The sequence below is a fragment of the Panicum virgatum genome, chromosome 3N (assembly GCF_016808335.1).
Source record: "Panicum virgatum strain AP13 chromosome 3N, P.virgatum_v5, whole genome shotgun sequence".
In the NCBI taxonomy this organism is placed as follows: domain Eukaryota; kingdom Viridiplantae; phylum Streptophyta; class Magnoliopsida; order Poales; family Poaceae; genus Panicum; species Panicum virgatum.
Window position 1 is genome coordinate 1,183,062 of NC_053147.1, and position 17,434 is coordinate 1,200,495.

The 17,434-nt window shown below is 46.1% G+C and overlaps 3 protein-coding genes across 5 annotated transcripts; 1 reads left to right on the forward strand and 2 right to left on the reverse strand.

Moving 5' to 3' along the window:
• Window positions 1–1,775: 1,775 nt before the first annotated feature.
• Window positions 1,776–6,862, reverse strand: LOC120663524 (cytochrome c-type biogenesis ccda-like chloroplastic protein 2). Of its 3 annotated transcripts, XM_039942371.1 has the most exons (10): window positions 6,021–6,859; window positions 5,806–5,896; window positions 5,669–5,703; window positions 3,704–3,865; window positions 3,353–3,425; window positions 3,158–3,258; window positions 2,857–2,949; window positions 2,664–2,710; window positions 2,235–2,306; window positions 1,776–2,105 (listed from the first exon to the last, which is right to left on the reverse strand). In XM_039942371.1, exons 2-10 carry the CDS (start codon window positions 5,849–5,851, stop codon window positions 2,054–2,056), a joined length of 681 nt encoding a protein of 226 aa, XP_039798305.1. In that variant the 5' UTR covers window positions 5,852–5,896; window positions 6,021–6,859; the 3' UTR covers window positions 1,776–2,053. The 3 variants fall into 3 exon arrangements, with proteins under 3 accessions (XP_039798305.1, XP_039798304.1, XP_039798306.1); XM_039942370.1 differs by lacking the exon at window positions 5,806–5,896 and having other exon boundaries at window positions 5,669–5,700; window positions 6,021–6,862; XM_039942372.1 differs by lacking the exons at window positions 3,704–3,865; window positions 5,806–5,896 and having other exon boundaries at window positions 5,669–5,700; window positions 6,021–6,861.
• On the forward strand, window positions 6,722–8,828 carry LOC120666727. Its single transcript, XM_039946641.1, has 2 exons — window positions 6,722–6,886; window positions 7,653–8,828. The coding sequence occupies exons 1-2, from the start codon at window positions 6,722–6,724 to the stop codon at window positions 8,508–8,510; spliced, it is 1,023 nt and encodes a 340-aa protein (XP_039802575.1). The 3' UTR covers window positions 8,511–8,828.
• A 5,978-nt stretch (window positions 8,829–14,806) lies between these two features.
• On the reverse strand, window positions 14,807–16,232 carry LOC120663527 (receptor-like protein 44). The gene has a single exon (XM_039942374.1). It carries the CDS (start codon window positions 16,157–16,159, stop codon window positions 15,332–15,334), a length of 828 nt encoding a protein of 275 aa, XP_039798308.1. The 5' UTR covers window positions 16,160–16,232; the 3' UTR covers window positions 14,807–15,331.
• Between the last annotated feature and the right edge of the window lie 1,202 nt (window positions 16,233–17,434).

Below are 17,434 nucleotides of genomic sequence, written 5' to 3' on the forward strand. Positions count from 1 at the left end.
TCTCCGGGGGTTCACTCAGCGACCTGGTGTGGACTATGATGAGACCTTCAGCCCAGTAGTGAAGCCTGCTACTATGCGCACGGTCCTCTCGCTTGCGCTCTCGCGCTCCTGGCCTGTGCACCGGCTGGACGTGAAGAATGTGTTTCTTCACAGCACTCTGTCAAAGACTGTCTACTGCTCTCAGCCAGCGGGATTTGTGGACTCGAGTCGTCCGGATATGGTCTGCCGACTCAACAAGTCTCTCTATGGTCTGAAGCAGGCTCCTCGGGCTTGGTACTCTCGGTTCGCCACGTTCTTGCTGACATTGGGGTTCACCGAGGCCAAGTCTGACACGTCTCTCTTCATCTACCGCCGTGGGGATGAGACTGCATATCTGCTGCTCTATGTCGATGACATTGTGCTCACAGCCTCCAGTCAGCAGTTGCCTCAGAGTGTCATCTCCTCTCTGCAGCAGGAGTTTGCTATGAAGGATCTGGGTCAGCTCCACTATTTCTTGGGCGTCACTGTTGAACCTCGCCCGTCTGGCCTTCTCCTTCACCAGCGGCAGTACGCACTCGATATTCTGGAGCGGGCTGGGATGACTGATTGCAAGCCATGCTCCACTCCTGTCGACACTCATGCGAAGCTGCCTGCTGATCTGGGTGATCCGGTGGCTGATCCTACTGCCTACCGGAGTCTGGCTGGCGCTTTGTAGTACTTCACCTTCACCAGGCCGGACCTCACCTACGCTGTTCAGCAGGTCTGTCTCCATATGCATGATCCCCGGAAGTCACACCTTGCTGCGCTGAAGCGTCTCCTCCGCTACGTCCGTGGCACAGTGGACCTCGGCCTGGTGCTTCACCACTCGTCCTCTGCTGAGCTGGTGGTCTACACCGACGCTGACTGGGCTGGCTGCCCGGACACTCGTCGCTCCACTTCCGCTATGCCGTCTTCCTAGGCGGCAACCTGGTCTCCTGGTCGTCCAAGCGGCAGCCGGTTGTCTCCCGCTCCAGTGCTGAGGCGGAGTACCGTTCTATCGCTAATGGCGTGGCGGAGGCGTCTTAGCTACGACAGCTCTTGGCGGAGCTCCACAACCCGCTCGCCAAGAGCATGCTCGTCTACTGCGACAACATCAGCGCCGTGTATCTCTCCACCAACCCCATCCAGCATCAGCGGACGAAACATGTGGAGATCAACCTACACTTCGTGCACGACAGAGTCGCCATCGGCGATGTTCGGGTACTCCATGTCCCGACTACCTCCCAGTTTGCTGACATCTTCACCAAGGGACTGCCCTCCTCGACCTTCTCGGAGTTTCGCTCTAGCCTCAACGTAGTCGGTGGCTAGTTGTGGCTGGGGGATATTTGCCCTTTGTACTCTATTTGTACTCTCTTCTTGTCTAGTCTTGAACACCGCTGCGCCGGTAGTTCAGACTGCGGGGGGTGTTGGCTTTCTTGTTGTCCGGTCTTGAACACCGATGCGCCGGTAGTTCAGACTACGGGGGGTGTTGGTGTATATGTGAGCCCATGTATAGAAGCTCATCTAGAGGCCCATGTATAGGATCTATATATCCCACCCTTCTAGGGTTTGGAGGAATACAAAGCAATTATTCTCTCCAATAGAAACCATTCAATGTTCATCTCTCCACATATCCGCATTAGGATAAGGTATGCATCGCCTCACTTATTTTTCAGCATCAACTCTGTGCAATAATAATAATAATAATAATAATAATAATAATAATAATAATAATAATAATAAACTAAAGGGTATTTGGTCGCTGACGCCCATAAAGCTGACTGTATATAACTGTCTGATTACCATATCATGTCAAATTGTTACAACTAACAGAAGTATTCTGCAATATAGCACCCTACAGAAAACACACCGACGAAAAATGAATTGCAAAGGAATTGACCACTGAATTTGGGGCCACCACATGACCTGATGACCAGATGTGGTCATTGGTTCAAACCGCGATCCTTAGGTACATACGCATATATGGATTTCCATGTATTCTATCCATCCATCCAGATATAAGTAATTTTAACGACGCCTCCAATTGTCGAGGCCCTTACAGACTAATGAGGTCAAGATGTCTTGGCTGTCTGGAATCGTTTACACGCCTATACATTGTAGATAAAACCAACAATACTCTGTTAGTGCTCGATCATTACCTAATTTACATCTTAAGACATTGCTATCACATGTTCAACGGACTATTGTTTTGCAGTTCTTGACCAACAGTGTCCTACATTGCCATTGACGTTGCAGGAAACACCTTGTCCAGAAGAGTATAGACACCTCCACCAAGTAGAAATGCACCACTGTCAAGAAAATGTTAGTGCAAGAAGTATCCCTAGCAAAGGAAAGAGTATTGGAAGGAGCAATTGATAATGATCTATACATCAGGTCAGTAGTTTACAAAAAGAAGGGTTCATATGTCATTTCATGTGTGTTGTTTCTTTAGCCAACCTATATATCCAAGGCCCAAGAATAAATCAAGTTAGCTAGTCTATGACGTAGACTCAGAGTGGTTATGCAAGGACAGAGTGCAATCTGAAAGTTAGAAAACTTGCTATTAAGACTTTGACTAGAAAGCACAAGATGCTAATGGCTATTCAGGTTCAGCTCAAATTTATTTGTTAAGAGTAAACATTCAAATGCCAGTATGAAGTAGGTACCTGATTGGGTTTATCCATGCTGAATATCTTCTGAATGACAGCAAACTCTATATAAGGCAATTAAGTTAATTATGAGGGGCATAAAAGAGAATAAACACATTTGGTCTATTAGTCTAGAGCAGTCTTGAGAGCAATTCAAGGTTCAAATCCTGTTCGAATAGGTGGGGCACGAAGAAATAGACAGCATCCATACTTGCAATGCTCCAGCAAATGAAGCTGCAATAAGAAGAGGCGCAACATAGCCCGTTGTGTATGTCAATGACAAGCTTCCTCCAATAATGGGTTCCTGACAGAAAAAGGTTGAAGTTGTGGTGACAGGATATCCTCATCATTCCGAAAGACAGAAGCTAGCGGAAGCATATAATACAAATTAAAGTACCGCATGGCAGAATGTGATTTACTAATTTTGACAGTGTCTTCCATTGTGTTGAAGTTTAAACAACAGTAATAAACTTTTGACTACTGAGACAACTTATGTATCCAATAATACATACTCTTGAAGTGGCAACATATCCCAGAAGGGTAGCAAGAACAGGTGTGCTGCAAGGTGATGCTGCTAATGCAAATGTAAGACCAGCAAGATATGCTTGTACACCTGACCATACCATAAAATAAGCGACGAAGCAATATATTATTTTTGAATGAAAAGAAACATAATGATACGCAGATTAATATTTTTTCGATATCACTTGAAGGGAGGTTATCAGCAGCAGCTCGAGGGTCAAAATCGCTGGAAAAGGAGGGAAGTTGCAACTTGACTACCTGTTAAATACATAATAACATGAAATTAAAACATTAAGGCGAAATTTACGTGCTAATAATACGGACACAAGATAAAAGCATAAATGTGATTTCATCAGAATGAACTACCACCACAATCAGTTTATCCAAACAAACTACCGATATAATGAGAAACCAAGAAACACAGGTATCAAATCTGCTCAAGTGCTCAAAAATGATTTAGCTTAAGGAAAGGACACAGGAAGAAATTTTCCTTGACATGCTCCAGTTATCCAAATTTTCATTTTGCAGTGATTTACCTCCAGAAGGTTCAGTCCCATGATGATGGCCAATCCAGAAGCAGCCACTGGGAGTCCTTGTCCAACCTGACCATAAGCCGTTCCAGCAAACGAAGCAGCAACACCAAGAATAGCTAAAGTTGTTGCCAGTCCTAATGAAAATGCTATTGAATTTCCGATAACCTACCCTTGAGTTAGATGACTCTTTTGACGACACCAACAGACGTTTTGTGAGGAGAATTCAGGAGGTAGAGATCGGGGAGGCTTTGAAGAGGATGAAGGGAGGTAAAGCGATGGGCCCTGATGGTATCCCCATTGAGGTGTGGAGATGCCTAGGAGATAGAGCAATAGTATGGTTAACTAAGCTTTTTAATCTCATTTTTCGGTCAAACAAGATGCCGGAAGAATGGAGGAGAAGTATATTAGTACCTATCTTCAAAAACAAGGGCGATGTTCAAAGTTGTACTAACTACCGTGGGATTAAGCTGATGAGCCATGCGATGAAGCTTTGGGAGAGGGTTATCGAGCATCGCCTAAGAAGAGTGACAAGTGTGACCCAAAACCAATTTGGGTTCATGCCTGGAAGGTCAACCATGGAGGCGATTTTCTTAATACGACAATTGATGGAGAGATATAGGGAGCAGAAGAATGACTTGCACATGGTCTTCATTGACCTTGAGAAGGCATATGACAAAGTACCGAGAAATGTCATGTGGTGGACCTTGGAGAAGCACAAAGTCTCAACTAAGTACATTACCCTTATTAAGGATATGTACAAGGATGCGACGACGTTTGTCCGGACATGTGATGTCAACACCACTGACTTTCCTATTAACATAGGCCTACACCAGGGGTCAGCATTGAGCCATTATTTATTTGCTTTAGTGATGGATGAGGTCACAAGGGATATACAAGGTGAGATCCCTTGGTGTATGCTCTTTGCTGATGATGTGGTGCTAGTTGACGAGAGTAGGGCAGGGGTTAATAGGAAGTTAGAGCTGTGGTGACGCACGTTAGAGTCGAAAGGGTTCAGACTTAGTAGGACCAAGACCGAGTACATGATGTGTGATTTCAGCGCGACTAGGCATGAGGGGAGAGACGTTAGTCTAGATGGGCAAGTGGTGGTCCAGAAGGATACTTTTCGGTATTTAGGATCGATGCTACAAAAGGATGGCGACATTGATGAAGATGTTAGGCATAGAATTTCAGCTAGCTGGTTGAAATGGCGGCAAGCTTCTGTCATCCTTTGTGACAAGAGGGTGCCACAAAAGCTAAAAGACAAATTCTATAGGACAACAATTCGTCCGGCGATGTTATACGGTGCTGAATGTTGGCCTACAAAAAAGCGACATGTCCAGCAACTGAGTGTAGCAGAGATGCGGATGTTGCGGTGGTTTTGCGGGCACACAAGGAGGGATAGAGTCCGGAACGAAGTTATTCGGGATAGGGTCGGGGTGGCACCAATTGAGGAGAAACTTACCCAGCATCGGCTGAGATGGTTTGGACATGTCCAACGAAGGCCTCCTGAGGCGCCGGTGCGTAATGGGGTTCTTGAGCGGGTCGATAATGTAAAGAGGGGTAGAGGTAGACCTAAACTGACGTGGGATGAGTCGGTGAAGAGAGACCTTAAGGATTGGAATATTTCTAAAGAGATAGCTTTGGATAGGAGCGCTTGGAGACTAGCTATCAATGTGCCTGAACCTTGAACTTATTTCTTTCGGATTTCATCTCTAGCCTACCCCAACTTGCTTGGGAAAAAAGGCTATGTTGTTGTTGTTGTTGTAATGGATAGGAAAAGCCATGTCACATACTCACATACCAGTAATTATATCTAGGGAAGTATCCAGCTGGAAATGTCAACCTTTAATCATTATAGATGCTAGGCTTAATAACTCAACTAAGTGCTTTAGTGAAGATAAGTTTTCGGAAATATGCATCCTAACTTCTATGGCATACATAATCACTTGTTCATTCATCTTAAATTACCTCAGTTCGGCCTTTTCCAGAGCCAAATGCACCTAAAAGTTTATGAAGAAAGAACTATGTCAGAGTCATCAGTGAAGACTAATTCTGAAGATGAATCTAACAACCATCTCAAACGATAACCACTATATTCACCTATATATATATATATATCCTAGGGTCAATGGCAGAACGCTGAGTGTACATGGAGACAAACTAGTTACAAGTCCAGCACCAAAAATGACTGCCAAGCTGGAGGGTTAAGGTAAAGGTGAGACATAAGAGATGCGAGCATTGGGCAATAGGCATAAAAATTGAAAATGACAAGGAGGTAGAAATGTCAACAAGAAGTTAACAGAAGTGAAAAAGAACAGACCTAGAGAAACTAAGAGCAGATAGCTGATCCTGAACAGCCTCATTAGCCTGCTGTCCAGCAGAAAATAGCAAACTCCCAAACCAATCTCCGATGCCAAGATCAGCCAAAAGAAGTTCTGATGATCCATGCTGGTGAAAAGCAAGCAGTTTGCAGGGATTAATGCACTATAAATATATCACTGTAATGGAAGTTCAAGCAAATGGATGCAAAAAGAAAAAACAAGAGACATAAATTGACTACATTACAAGTGATACATGCAATGGATGATAAGAATATCGCTTGACAAATTAGCCATGCTGTAATCATAACTTGACACGGGTAATAAGGTGTCACGGCTACGCCATGAAGACGTGTTGCGTGTAGGAAGACGTATAGTAGAGTGTGGCGTATTCTGTAATGACAGGTGGGGTCCTTGAGAGGTGTTGCGTGATGGCTTAAGTAGACCAAGTCTGTATGGAGTCGGCATGTTTATTCTGAATCGAATCTAAATCAATGGATCAGGAAGGTGTCCTCTTCCTGCCTGCGATTCTCTGATCTGTTCTGGTGAAATCTCTCACGCCGGCGATACTCATCGGCCACGGGCGTTACATCTGGTATCAGATTCAGGCTTATCTCCGGCGAATCGTCCTTCTGGTCGATCGCTTCTATCGCCCGTGAGTTTTCCCCTACCCAGTTGCGGAATTCTCTGATCCTCGCTTCCCATGTTCTTCATGTTCTTCTTGTGCCGATCCCGATCGCTCTGGTTCGTCGCCTTGACGATCTCGATCCGCTCCGCCGTTAGTCCTTCCGACATCGGCGTCCACGCCCCGCCCACCGACTCCCAGTCGGCGGCGGCCACCGCAAACCGCCGCTTTCTATTTTTCAGAGTAAGTAGTATGTGTTGAGACCAAAATAAAGTTACAGAACAACATCAGCACATAACACCAGAACTTGGACATAGTGGAAAACACTCTTCTAACAGAACAAGAATAGGAAACAAAGTACCTTGGTGTCTTTCTTGGCATCATAGCTTTTGTCCTATATTGATCTTCTTCCTGTGAACTAATTTCAACTTTCCAGTTTCAGTGTTCCAAACTTCGCATTGCTATGAATTTATTACATCATGGTTGGGCTTCATTAACTAGAGTAACTGTCCATTATCATGCCCGTTCGAGAGAAAAAAGAAGTAATTGTCCATTAATTCAGAGTTTATTGTATTTTTCTATTTATCAATATTTTAGAACAAAACGGGCAGCAACATTTCACCAGCACTACTGGTTCAAAGTCAGCTTAACTTGGAAAGAACATCCCTTTCAGTAATTTGTAAAGCTAGAGTGCCAAATTGCCAATAAAACTAGAATGACAGAACAACATCCTTTTAATTCTATGTAAGAAGGTGTCTTGAATGAGCACAAAAAAGCTTCTAAATTTATCTTCGTTTATATTGAAATGTTCTCCTCTGCGATTGTAAACATGGATGATTGGAACAAGTTTTATCTCTGGACCCCTGGGGTACTTGGTTTCTACCCTTATTAATAATTTGAAGCAAAAAGTATTTTTCTCTTCCAGGTTACTGAACTCTAAATTTCAATATGGTATCTTCCAAGTTTGCATTGCAGATTACTGATCAATCTAGCTGTAAAATAATTTTAGTTTTTTCAGCTTGCTGAATGCAGTAGGCTTGCAAATCCTGTATCATCCTTCATTACCATCACGGTCCATAAAATTCTGACATTTCTTTTCATATATGCAGGACACGAGCACTGCTCAGTCCCATTATGGGAAAGGGAATTCTGCAGTTATGTTGGCAACATTTCCTGGCATAGGTTCTGCGAAAACAAGCAATATGTTTCAGTTTACAATAACCTTGAGCAGTGGGATGATTCAGGAGCCTTTGAGAATTTTCAGAATTCAAAAGCGAGGTTCTGGGCTAATTATCATGGCCAACCTTCTGGTATTCCTTTGCCAGACCCTGATATGTACATTGATAAGGTTGACCACCTCTGCAAAGTTGACCCTGAGTTGGTAGCTGACCTGGATAAGGTACGGCTACCATTTGACTCGGATTATAGTTCAACCCTGGCTACTGGATCGGACAATGCTGGGGCAGATAACAAGTGTACTCAGAACAGGTCTGGAAACTGGGACATCTATATAGAAAAGCCAGCTGAAGTGAATAAATGGGACTGGGACGCCAATGCGATTTGGGGAGGGAAGGATGAATCCTCCAGTAAATGGGGTAATAGCAACTCCGGTTGGGGTGCTTCTCTGGAGGAGCCTAGTTGGCGCGGCTGGAGCAACAACCAGTACGCATCAAAAAACAGGAATAATACCTTCTATGGTGGATCCAACAATAGTAGATACCGGGAGGAGGATCCAAGTCACGCATCTGGAAGGAAACGGAACCACGGTGGGTACTTCCAGCAGAGGAACAATAAACAGAGGAACCAGGATGAGGGGCACCACCAAAGAAGCAGCTGGCAGGATCATAGAGGAAGGAACAGAGAATAGCGTCCATGGCACACCTAGAGCCTGCCAAAAAGGTCAGGGCATAGAGGGTGGCTCTTGATCGCTTGGCGAAATCGCCGCGTTTTGTTGAGAGATGAATAGTTTTATAGCTTTTGATTTGCGCAGTCAGTGGCTGCTGGCAAATTGGTACGTGTGAATAGATTTTGAGTTGTGCTGCCGCTCTTCAGGAGCTGTGGTCTTGGTTTTCTTCTGTTGTAACGGGAGCATGCCATTCCAGGGCAAAGGTAGTTCACCTGGTTATACTTCTCCATTAACTCTGTTCATGAATTCTAAAGCACAGTGCAGTTTCTCCAAGTTGAACCAAAGTGTCGCCGCGTTCCAAATGTCTCCCCAAAATTGGCCACCAAAAGCTTACGCAGTTGCTCATGTGGCCGTGACCCGACGACAACGCGCCGGCCTGCGGCCGAGGTGTTCCGACTATGGCGGCCGGCGGCAGATCTTGAAGACGCCATGTGAAGTACTGTGACGGAACCGCCAAGTTAAATGGCTTAATTAAGCGTAATTGCCATCATTTGAACGCATCAGACGCATTAGCTTAATTAAGTATAACCTGACAGTCTGTTTCAATGGCGGAGGAGGGCCGGAGACGCGGATCGACGTGAGGGGGCGGAGCTCGGTGGTGCTCCAATGGCGGTCGGTGGTGGAGCCAGTTGATTTCCTTCGATTCGGCCGGGGAGGAGCTCAGCTAGGGGCTGGAGAAGATGGAGGAGGTGGCGAGGGTGCTCAGGGTGCGAAGAATCGAGGCATGGCGGCCGGAGGAGTGAGATCGAGGGGGGCGGTGGGTCTGCTCGGCTCGGTCTGGGGGAAGAAGAAGAGAGAAATGGAAACAGTAGCGCCCAAGGATAAGGTCGTGGTGGAGTTAAAACGGTGCAGTGCACAAGGACGGGAGCAGGTGAAATAGGACACGTCCGGGTCATCCGGCTCTCACTCGGAAGATCCGGCCCAGTTAAACACTGGGGTGTTACAATTCTACCCCCTTAAAGAAATCTCGTCCCGAGATTTAAGCGGAGAAAGGGATAGGGCTGTTCAGATTGCTAGAAGGTTCCATAGGTAGATTTTAAAAGATGGTATTAGCAATCAAGACATTTCTTCGAACTCTTGATTACCTTCTTTGCACTTCGTGAAATCAAAGGCCTAATTCCAGAGGGTGCTAGTTTCTAGATTAATCAACATAGCTGGTTGTAATGGTATAAACATTGCCAACTGATTTGCTAATTCATTGCTCGACATGGTTCTGGAAGACATAAGTTTCATAGCAACCAGACTGTCATTATCTAACTGGAGATTAATCGTGCCACTGTGGGAACTAATCAAATATTTTTCCACACTAAATAGCTCCAGGGCTTCAGCTTTTGCAGCGAGTGACTGTGGATAACATATGTGGACACAATTACCATCAAAGTGGGCCGAAAAGGGACCAGTTGGCTATTCTAGTTTGATAATTCTAGTGCTAGCACATAATAGGACTTTGCAAGCAAGAGACATTCTAAGTCCTTGAAGAATCAAATTCTCAATTTGGTGGTGAATCTAGATAGAAAAGACATCAAGGTGAGTTTTCCGCTCAAGAACATTCTTGCTCAAGTTGTCTATTATTTAAGTTGCATGATGCAAGATGCACTTGTTAGAATGCATATTAGTGTACAAACACCAAGAAACTCAAATCTGAACCAATCCGTTCACGTCGTTATTCATCTAGGGCCTACTCCCTTAAAAGAACAAAACCAGAGAAAAGTAATTCCAAAACTTGCACAAATAGAGTTGGCGATGTAGTTTCATCCACACGCACTCAAGCACCAGCGCACCCAGTAGCACAATCGCATGGTGGCCACACATGCGAGGCCCCAAGTTCCGTCGCGGCACTAGAGGTCATGGGACAAATCTCCACCACCTAAGAATCAATAATAGCACTCCGAATAACACAAATGGATCGAAAGAGATTACCAGTCGAAAGCAGCCAGAGAACGCATCTCAAAAGCACGAATACATATGGCCAGCGGAACTACCACCAATATTTCCCATGATCATGCAATAACCTGGCATGACCCAACAATACAATGCGATATTATTGCAAACCTATTCATGCAGAATGACTAGAATGCATGTGCTCAAGTTCTTAATTTATTTATATTTATTTGAGCAAGAATGTAAACAAATCCATCTTAGGCATATGAATCAGGACGATTAGGAATCAACGAATACCAATTATGGAAGAAATAACAAGATACTTTTAGTCATCAAGGATAGCCGGAATGAATTATCTTTGAGCATGAAAACAAAGGGCCTAGAGACAAGGATAAATTGTACAGTTTGATTTGGAACCAGTGCTCAAAAGAACATATACAAATCCATGAGATCCTCAAATTCTATTCCAAAATGATATTTTGATAGTGTCTCTACAGAGTTCCGGAGACTCCGAGTTGCAGTCCGGAATGTCCGGACACAATATCCAGATTATCCAGACATATATCCATAATCTCCGAGTACTCACTATTCGAATAGATTCTGACTTAAACATGTCAAATTTTCAACTTCAATAACTGTTGTGTGTCTTTAGAAAACTCAGTTCAAAAATATTAACCATAACTTGAATTCTACTCCACGAAAAACTCTAAAATTTATCTACCACCCCGAACTACAAATTACTACAACTTTCTAACTGTCTAGTTGTTGCGAGGAAATGATCTTGGTGGTGAGAATTAGGCCACATGCTATTAGTGCAAATTCTATGAACTTGTGAGACGTGCACAGGCTGAAAAGGATTACACCTAAGTGCTAGTAAAACCAAAAACATAAAAATTCAATGAGACGATGTGATGCATGCATGACCTATACGTCCTGACAAAGGTAAATTTTGCCAATCAAATTATGGCAATATACGAAGATCATTCAGTGGCACAATACGCACTCTCTCTACAGATATACTAGCCATTTGCTACGAATTGTTCCTGCGTAAACGAGGTTAGTGTACCTGTAGAAAAATTCACAATATATATCTTCACTACTAATAAATGGCTAGGAGTTAGTTGATATCATGTTTACAGCCACCTATCATAACTTACACTATATAGGGCTTACGGCCTAATCTTTCCTAGTTCCTTAAGCGCAAAGAAACTTAGTTTTCTAAAGCTCATTTTTAGTTTTGAAATCACCAAAATAATCGTTTCAGCTCTGATACCAGCTGTGACAGAACCACCAAGTTAAACAGTTTAATTAAGCGTAACCGCCATCATTTGAACGCATCAGGTGCATTAGCTTAATTAAATGTAACCTGGCAATCTGTTTCCAACCCACAGGCCGATCGAAACACACCAGTAGTCCCGTACGACGGCGAGCGCAGACGGTACCAGCATGGTAGAATCTTACAAAAATAGTAACTAACATTAAGACAATTACATAACCGCTTTCAATATAAAAATTTATAAAAATAGTTTCCAAATTAGAATTTACGTAAGAAGGGATAGCAGTGGAAAAGAATCTAACCTAAGGAACACTTTTAATACAGGACTCATAAAACAACAAAATTAGATTGAGAACTACGAAGATGAGAGGACATCACATCGAGCCCACTGACGTGAATCTCAGTTAGCTTCTACTCCTGAAACAGGGTAGACAACAAATACTGAGCAACTAATACTCAGCAAGACTTACCCGACTATTGGGTATACTTAGCCCACATATCTAGACATGCAAAGCTTTCTGGCTAGTGGTTTATTTTGCAGAAAAGCGTCTAAAAGTGGATTCTTATTTTTAATATTTTAACTCCAGGTTCTATATAGACTAACCATGATCTAATATTTGCATAAACCAATTAAAGCAAACATGGTAGAATATTAATCATAATTTAAAGTAGGCATCAACATATATAATATAATCCATGTTCTATATCATATTACTACGATGTGACGCAGTTGATCAAGGTGCTCATATCCGATAGCGACTGACGGCGAATCGATCCGATTTAACCTTGCAAGGTGAACCTAACCAACACGGTGCGCATAAGCCCCGTCGGACCACACACACCAACCATTTTCCCTCCCCACCTCGAACTACAGGACCGCCCCACCAGCGTATAGTCAGCCGAGCCCTACGAGAGACCACCAAAAGTAAATACATGCATCCCAATTCTCCGCAGCCACTCGACTACCCTAAGGGGTGGGAAGGAGTCATGTACTTTCGAAGCAAGGCAGTACTAGGCTTACCGGTTTCGACTACTTCCTACTCCCTGTATGCGGTTAGTACAATTCAAACATGATCAGCAGGGCCAATAATGGTACGGTCCTTATTCGACACGGACGGGGCTAAGACACCCAGGAACCATGTTCTGCTGCCATGCCTACATCTCATTAACCTTCCCCGTCCGGTCTCCATTTTCATTATTTTTCATATCTCACACATTGAAGTATAAAGACAATTATACATCTCGCGAGTAACCGGAAATTACTCGACTTCTATAAAATCCTATATCTTGCGAGTGACATGAAATCACCCGACTTCTACCGAGACCTATTAAGCATGGCATCGCTTTCGTCCTAGACATACTAGTATAACTCAAGGGAACCTAAGGATCATGCAACTAGGGTTCCAAATAATTTCTAAAACTTAATGCACAAGTAATAAATAAATATATATATAATAAATCATAATTTAAAATAATAGAACATGCACCAGGGCTTGCCTGGGGGTAACACTAAGTTAGTGTTAATACTATTAAGGTTTTGGGCCCTTCCGCCCTTGGGCCGGGTCTTCGATTGCCTCAGTGGGTCCTTCCATCTTCTTGAGATATCCACCGAACATCGTCTTGTGGTTCAGCTCCATCACCGCGTGCTTCACGTCCGCGCGTTGTACATCTAGCGTACCTAAATGAGGTACAACAATACATATGTATAAATGCATGGACAATGCAACAAAAAATGCAGCAATATAAGCACAAGGTCACCATTACCTAAACCTAAACAACTACATAAGCGGAGGATAATTAAACCTTACACGAGTCTAACAAAGTTAACCCAACTGGTTTTATATTTTTAGCACATTCCTAACTCTATTTACCCATTTAACAATCTAGAAAAGCATTTATCTAGTATAAATAAACTGCACATAAAAAGTTATCAAATAACACATTTCATGATTCTACCATGTAGAGAATAAAAAACGAAGCTAAAAAAACTGGTTTTGTATTTTTCTATAATTTTCTACGTATTTTACAAGTACTGAAGATCTGTACTAATCAGATGATCCGACCACCACCAGAAAGTTTTGGCTTCGGATTGCCGTTAAGTCCCCATGGTTGGATGATTCGCCCATAGGCGGGATGATCCGGCCAAACAGTATTTTTTGCCTCTGGAAGGTGCCAGATGATCTGACCCTAGGCCGGATGATCCGGACCTGAGTATTTCTGGAGTGAGTTTCGTGCACAAAAAGAGGGTTGGGTCGGTCGGATGATCCGGTACTAGGCCGGATAATCCGAACCTGGGGGGGTGCGCGCGCGGCGTGTAACGGCGCTCCGGCGAGGGAACTATAGGGAAAAGGGCGGGGAAGGTTGAGGGCTCACCGGGGAATCGATTCTTGGGTCGGTTTGGGAGGAGGAGGGCCGGAGACGCGGATTGATGTGAGGGGGCGGAGCTCGGTGGTGCTCCAATGGCGGTCGGCGGTGGAGCCGTCGATTTCCTTCGATTCGGCCGGGGAGGAGCTCAGCTAGGGGCTAGAGAAGATGGAGGAGGTGGCGAGGGAGCTCAGGGCGCGAAGAATCGAGGCATGGCGGCCGGAGGAGTGAGATCAAGGGGGGGGGGTGGGTCTGCTCGGCTCGGTCTGGGGGAAGAAGAAGAGAGAAATGGAAACAGTAGCGCCCAAGGATAAGGTCGTAGTGGAGTTAAAACGGTGCAGTGCACAAGGACGGAAGCAGGGGAAATAGGACACGTCCGGATCATCCGGCTCCCACTCGGAAGATCCGGCCCAGTTGAACACTGGGGTGTTACGAGTACTGAGCCTCACACGATGACACGAACACGACGCACCAGATGAGTTGGTGGGTTAGACAAGCAGGCGAACGGGTTAGCCATCCAGCGGTCCCACTTGGCAGTGAAAACCCGTGAGATATCGAGAAGCAAACGTTGAAGCTTCAACAGCAACAGGCCCCAATCAACATGCGACATGCTGCCTTGCTGCAGGAACAATAAAGCAGAGCAGGGAGCACTACTGGTGGGCGGTGACAGTGCGCATTCCACTAACTCGATCATTCATTCCACTAACTCATGGAAGCATCACATGAAAGCAATCCATTGCTTTGGCAATAGATAATGTTTTTAGCAAAAAGAGGCTGAAAAACCAGCTCATAAGCACAAACAATGAAACAATCTGGAAAAGATTACAAAACAAGCACATCACCCCTTCTGATCAGAATGGGAAGCATCATTCAAATAAGGAATAAAGTACTTCAGCAAAACCAGTTGTATGCAGAAAACTATTCCTCAGCAGTCAGCATAAACACAAGTCCCATGTCACCATCAGTTGCCTAATGTTCCTCTGCCAAACAGTACAAGTAAAAAAAAATCATCAGCAATTAAAAATTACAGCAATTCCGGTCTCCAATTAGACTATACTGACACCCTGACTGCACCAAGAGGATGTCTACTCTGCTCTGATCCCGACATCCCGTTCCAGGATCATCCAATCTTGGCATCACAAATCTATAATTGAAATGTGGAGTCTTTGTTGCAGAGTGCGAAGATGATAAGTCCATCCATGTGGTTCAATTGAATTGCAAGGCATCCCCAAGTTCAAACTTGCCAGGGCCTTTGATGGATTCAGTAGTCCGGCATGAGCTGGGAAATCTTGCCCTCATCCCCGGGGGTGGTGGCAGTGCGGTTCGTGGCGCGAAGCCACAGGCAGACGGCGGAGAAGCTGAGCACGAGGCTGAGCAGCCCGCTTCCAAGGCCGATGCCGACGATGGCGAGCACGGAGAGGCCCCGCGTCCGCCGCGGCGGCAGCGGGTACCCGTACAGGTCCTTGTTCCCCGCGAACGAGCTGGCATTGAACCTGGCCGTCCCGACGGTGCGGTTGGCGAGGAGCACGGGGATGGGGCCGGAGAGGCGGTTGTAGGAGACGTCCAAGGTGGAGAGGCGGACGAGGAGGCCGAGCTCGTCCGGGATGGCGCCGGAGAGCTGGTTGCCGTGGAGATCTATGACGTTGAGGTAGGCGCAGCGGGCGAGCTCCCGCGGGATGGCGCCAGAGAGCGCGTTGGAGGAGAGGTTGAGCACGGCGAGGTTGAGCAGCGCGGAGAGCTCCGGCGGGATGGCGCCGGACAGCGCGTTGGCGGAGAGGTCCAGCGACTGGAGGTTGGTGCAGTTGGAGAGCTCCGGCGGGATGGTGCCGCCGAGGGAGAGCCCCGGGAGGGCGAGCTTGTAGACGCGCCCGTTGTTGCAGGTGACGCCCTGGAGGTGCGAGAAGAAGCCCTCGCACGGCGCCGAGAACGCAGCCTTGGTCCAGTTGCGAAGCCCGCCCGAGGGGTCGGACATGGACTGGTGAAGGTGGGACAGGCACCGCTCGTCGTCGGGGTCGGCTGCGCAAGGCGGCGGCGAGAGGAGGAACAGCACTGCGGCGACGGCGGCAGCGGCGAGATGGTGTCTGGACATTTGGGAACGGTGGACGGGTGGAGGGGAGCGAACTCACTCCGGGAGTCGAGATTTTGGGGAGCGTGTCACCAGCATTAAAAATGGAGTGGTATATCGGGTGAGGATGTGGGGGCCACGCGAAGCCACGAACACGAAGCGAGCCGGTCCGCCCACGACTCCCAGCCTAAGAGGAACTCCAATAAAAAGCTAGATTTAAAGATTTGGAAACTAGCTAAATAATAAAAAGCTTCCCAAACTACCAAATTTTACAACAGAATCTCTAAAATTAGACTCTCCATATACTCCACTGACACTGGGTCCCACCTGTCATACATTTCTCTTTATCTTCTCCCTTTCTTCTCCACCGCGAGCTACATCTCCGGCGCCCCAGCCATCTCCGCCGCGCCATCTCGACCGTCCCGAAACCTCTCCGCCGTGCGCCACCTCCACCGCCACCACACCCCACCTCCGCTGCCGCCGCACGCCTTGCAGCACCGCTCCACCGCCCGGCCGCCGCATGCCACCTCCGCCGCCGCGCGCGCCTTCTCCAGCACCGCTCTGCCTAGAGGCGAAGCCACGGGGTATGCCAGGTGCACTGGCGGAGCTCAGTGTAATACAAAGGGGGCCATGGTCTCCCTGGACTACTGCAAATCTCCACTATATGAATAGTAAAATTACTACTGTTCAGCCTCTTTGGCACAACTCCACCAGCTTTAGCTTCGCGTACTGTAGTAGTACTGTATAGTACTGTAGCACGAAGCCGAAGAAGGCTCGTTTTCCAACTTCGCCAGCTTCTCCCCTCCCATAGTTGACTGTAGCATCGTGGGGAACCGGTTCAACTTCATGCTACAATATAGCACAGTAGCATACAGTGTTGCACTACTGTAGCACAAAGCTGAAGCACTCCTAGGTGGAGCAGTGCCAAAAGGCCCTACTGGCCTGTTTGGGACGGCTCCCTCCGGCTCCGGCTCCGTCCCTGTAGCGCCCTGTAGCGCGGAGCCGGAGGAGCCAGGCAAATGCAGCTCCAGCTGCTTCATCCCCTACCCAAGCAAATGTAGGGCCTGTTTGGCAGGGCTCCGGCTCCACAAAAAACGGCTCCGGCTCCGACTTCTCTGGTGGAGCGGCTTCTCTAGTGTAGTTGGAGCCGTTTTGTAAAGCGTTTGGCAAAACGGCTTCATGCTGATTTTTATGAATGGATAGAACATGTGAAATGTCCAATATGCCCTTTGCTATTTGACATGTTTGTGTACTAAATTATATATTTTTGTACCGAGTTTAAACCTTGAAGTGATGTGA

What these genes read in the sequence shown, in the direction of transcription:
- LOC120666727 (XM_039946641.1), top strand. Translation starts at nt 6,722, where the DNA reads ATGTTCTTCATGTTCTTCTTGTGCCGATCCCGATCGCTCTGGTTCGTC. An exon ending in GCCGCTTTCTATTTTTCAGA is followed by an intron (nt 6,887 to 7,652) that starts GTAAGTAGTATG and finishes AAATAATTTTAG; the next exon opens with TTTTTTCAGCTTGCTGAATG.
- LOC120663527 (XM_039942374.1), bottom strand. Translation starts at nt 16,159, where the DNA reads ATGTCCAGACACCATCTCGCCGCTGCCGCCGTCGCCGCAGTGCTGTTC.
- LOC120663524 (XM_039942370.1), bottom strand. Translation starts at nt 6,147, where the DNA reads ATGGATCATCAGAACTTCTTTTGGCTGATCTTGGCATCGGAGATTGGT. An exon ending in TCTGCTCTTAGTTTCTCTAG is followed by an intron (nt 5,701 to 6,020) that starts GTCTGTTCTTTT and finishes ATAAACTTTTAG; the next exon opens with GTGCATTTGGCTCTGGAAAA. An exon ending in CCTGCAACGTCAATGGCAAT is followed by an intron (nt 2,106 to 2,234) that starts GTAGGACACTGT and finishes TACAATGTATAG; the next exon opens with GCGTGTAAACGATTCCAGAC.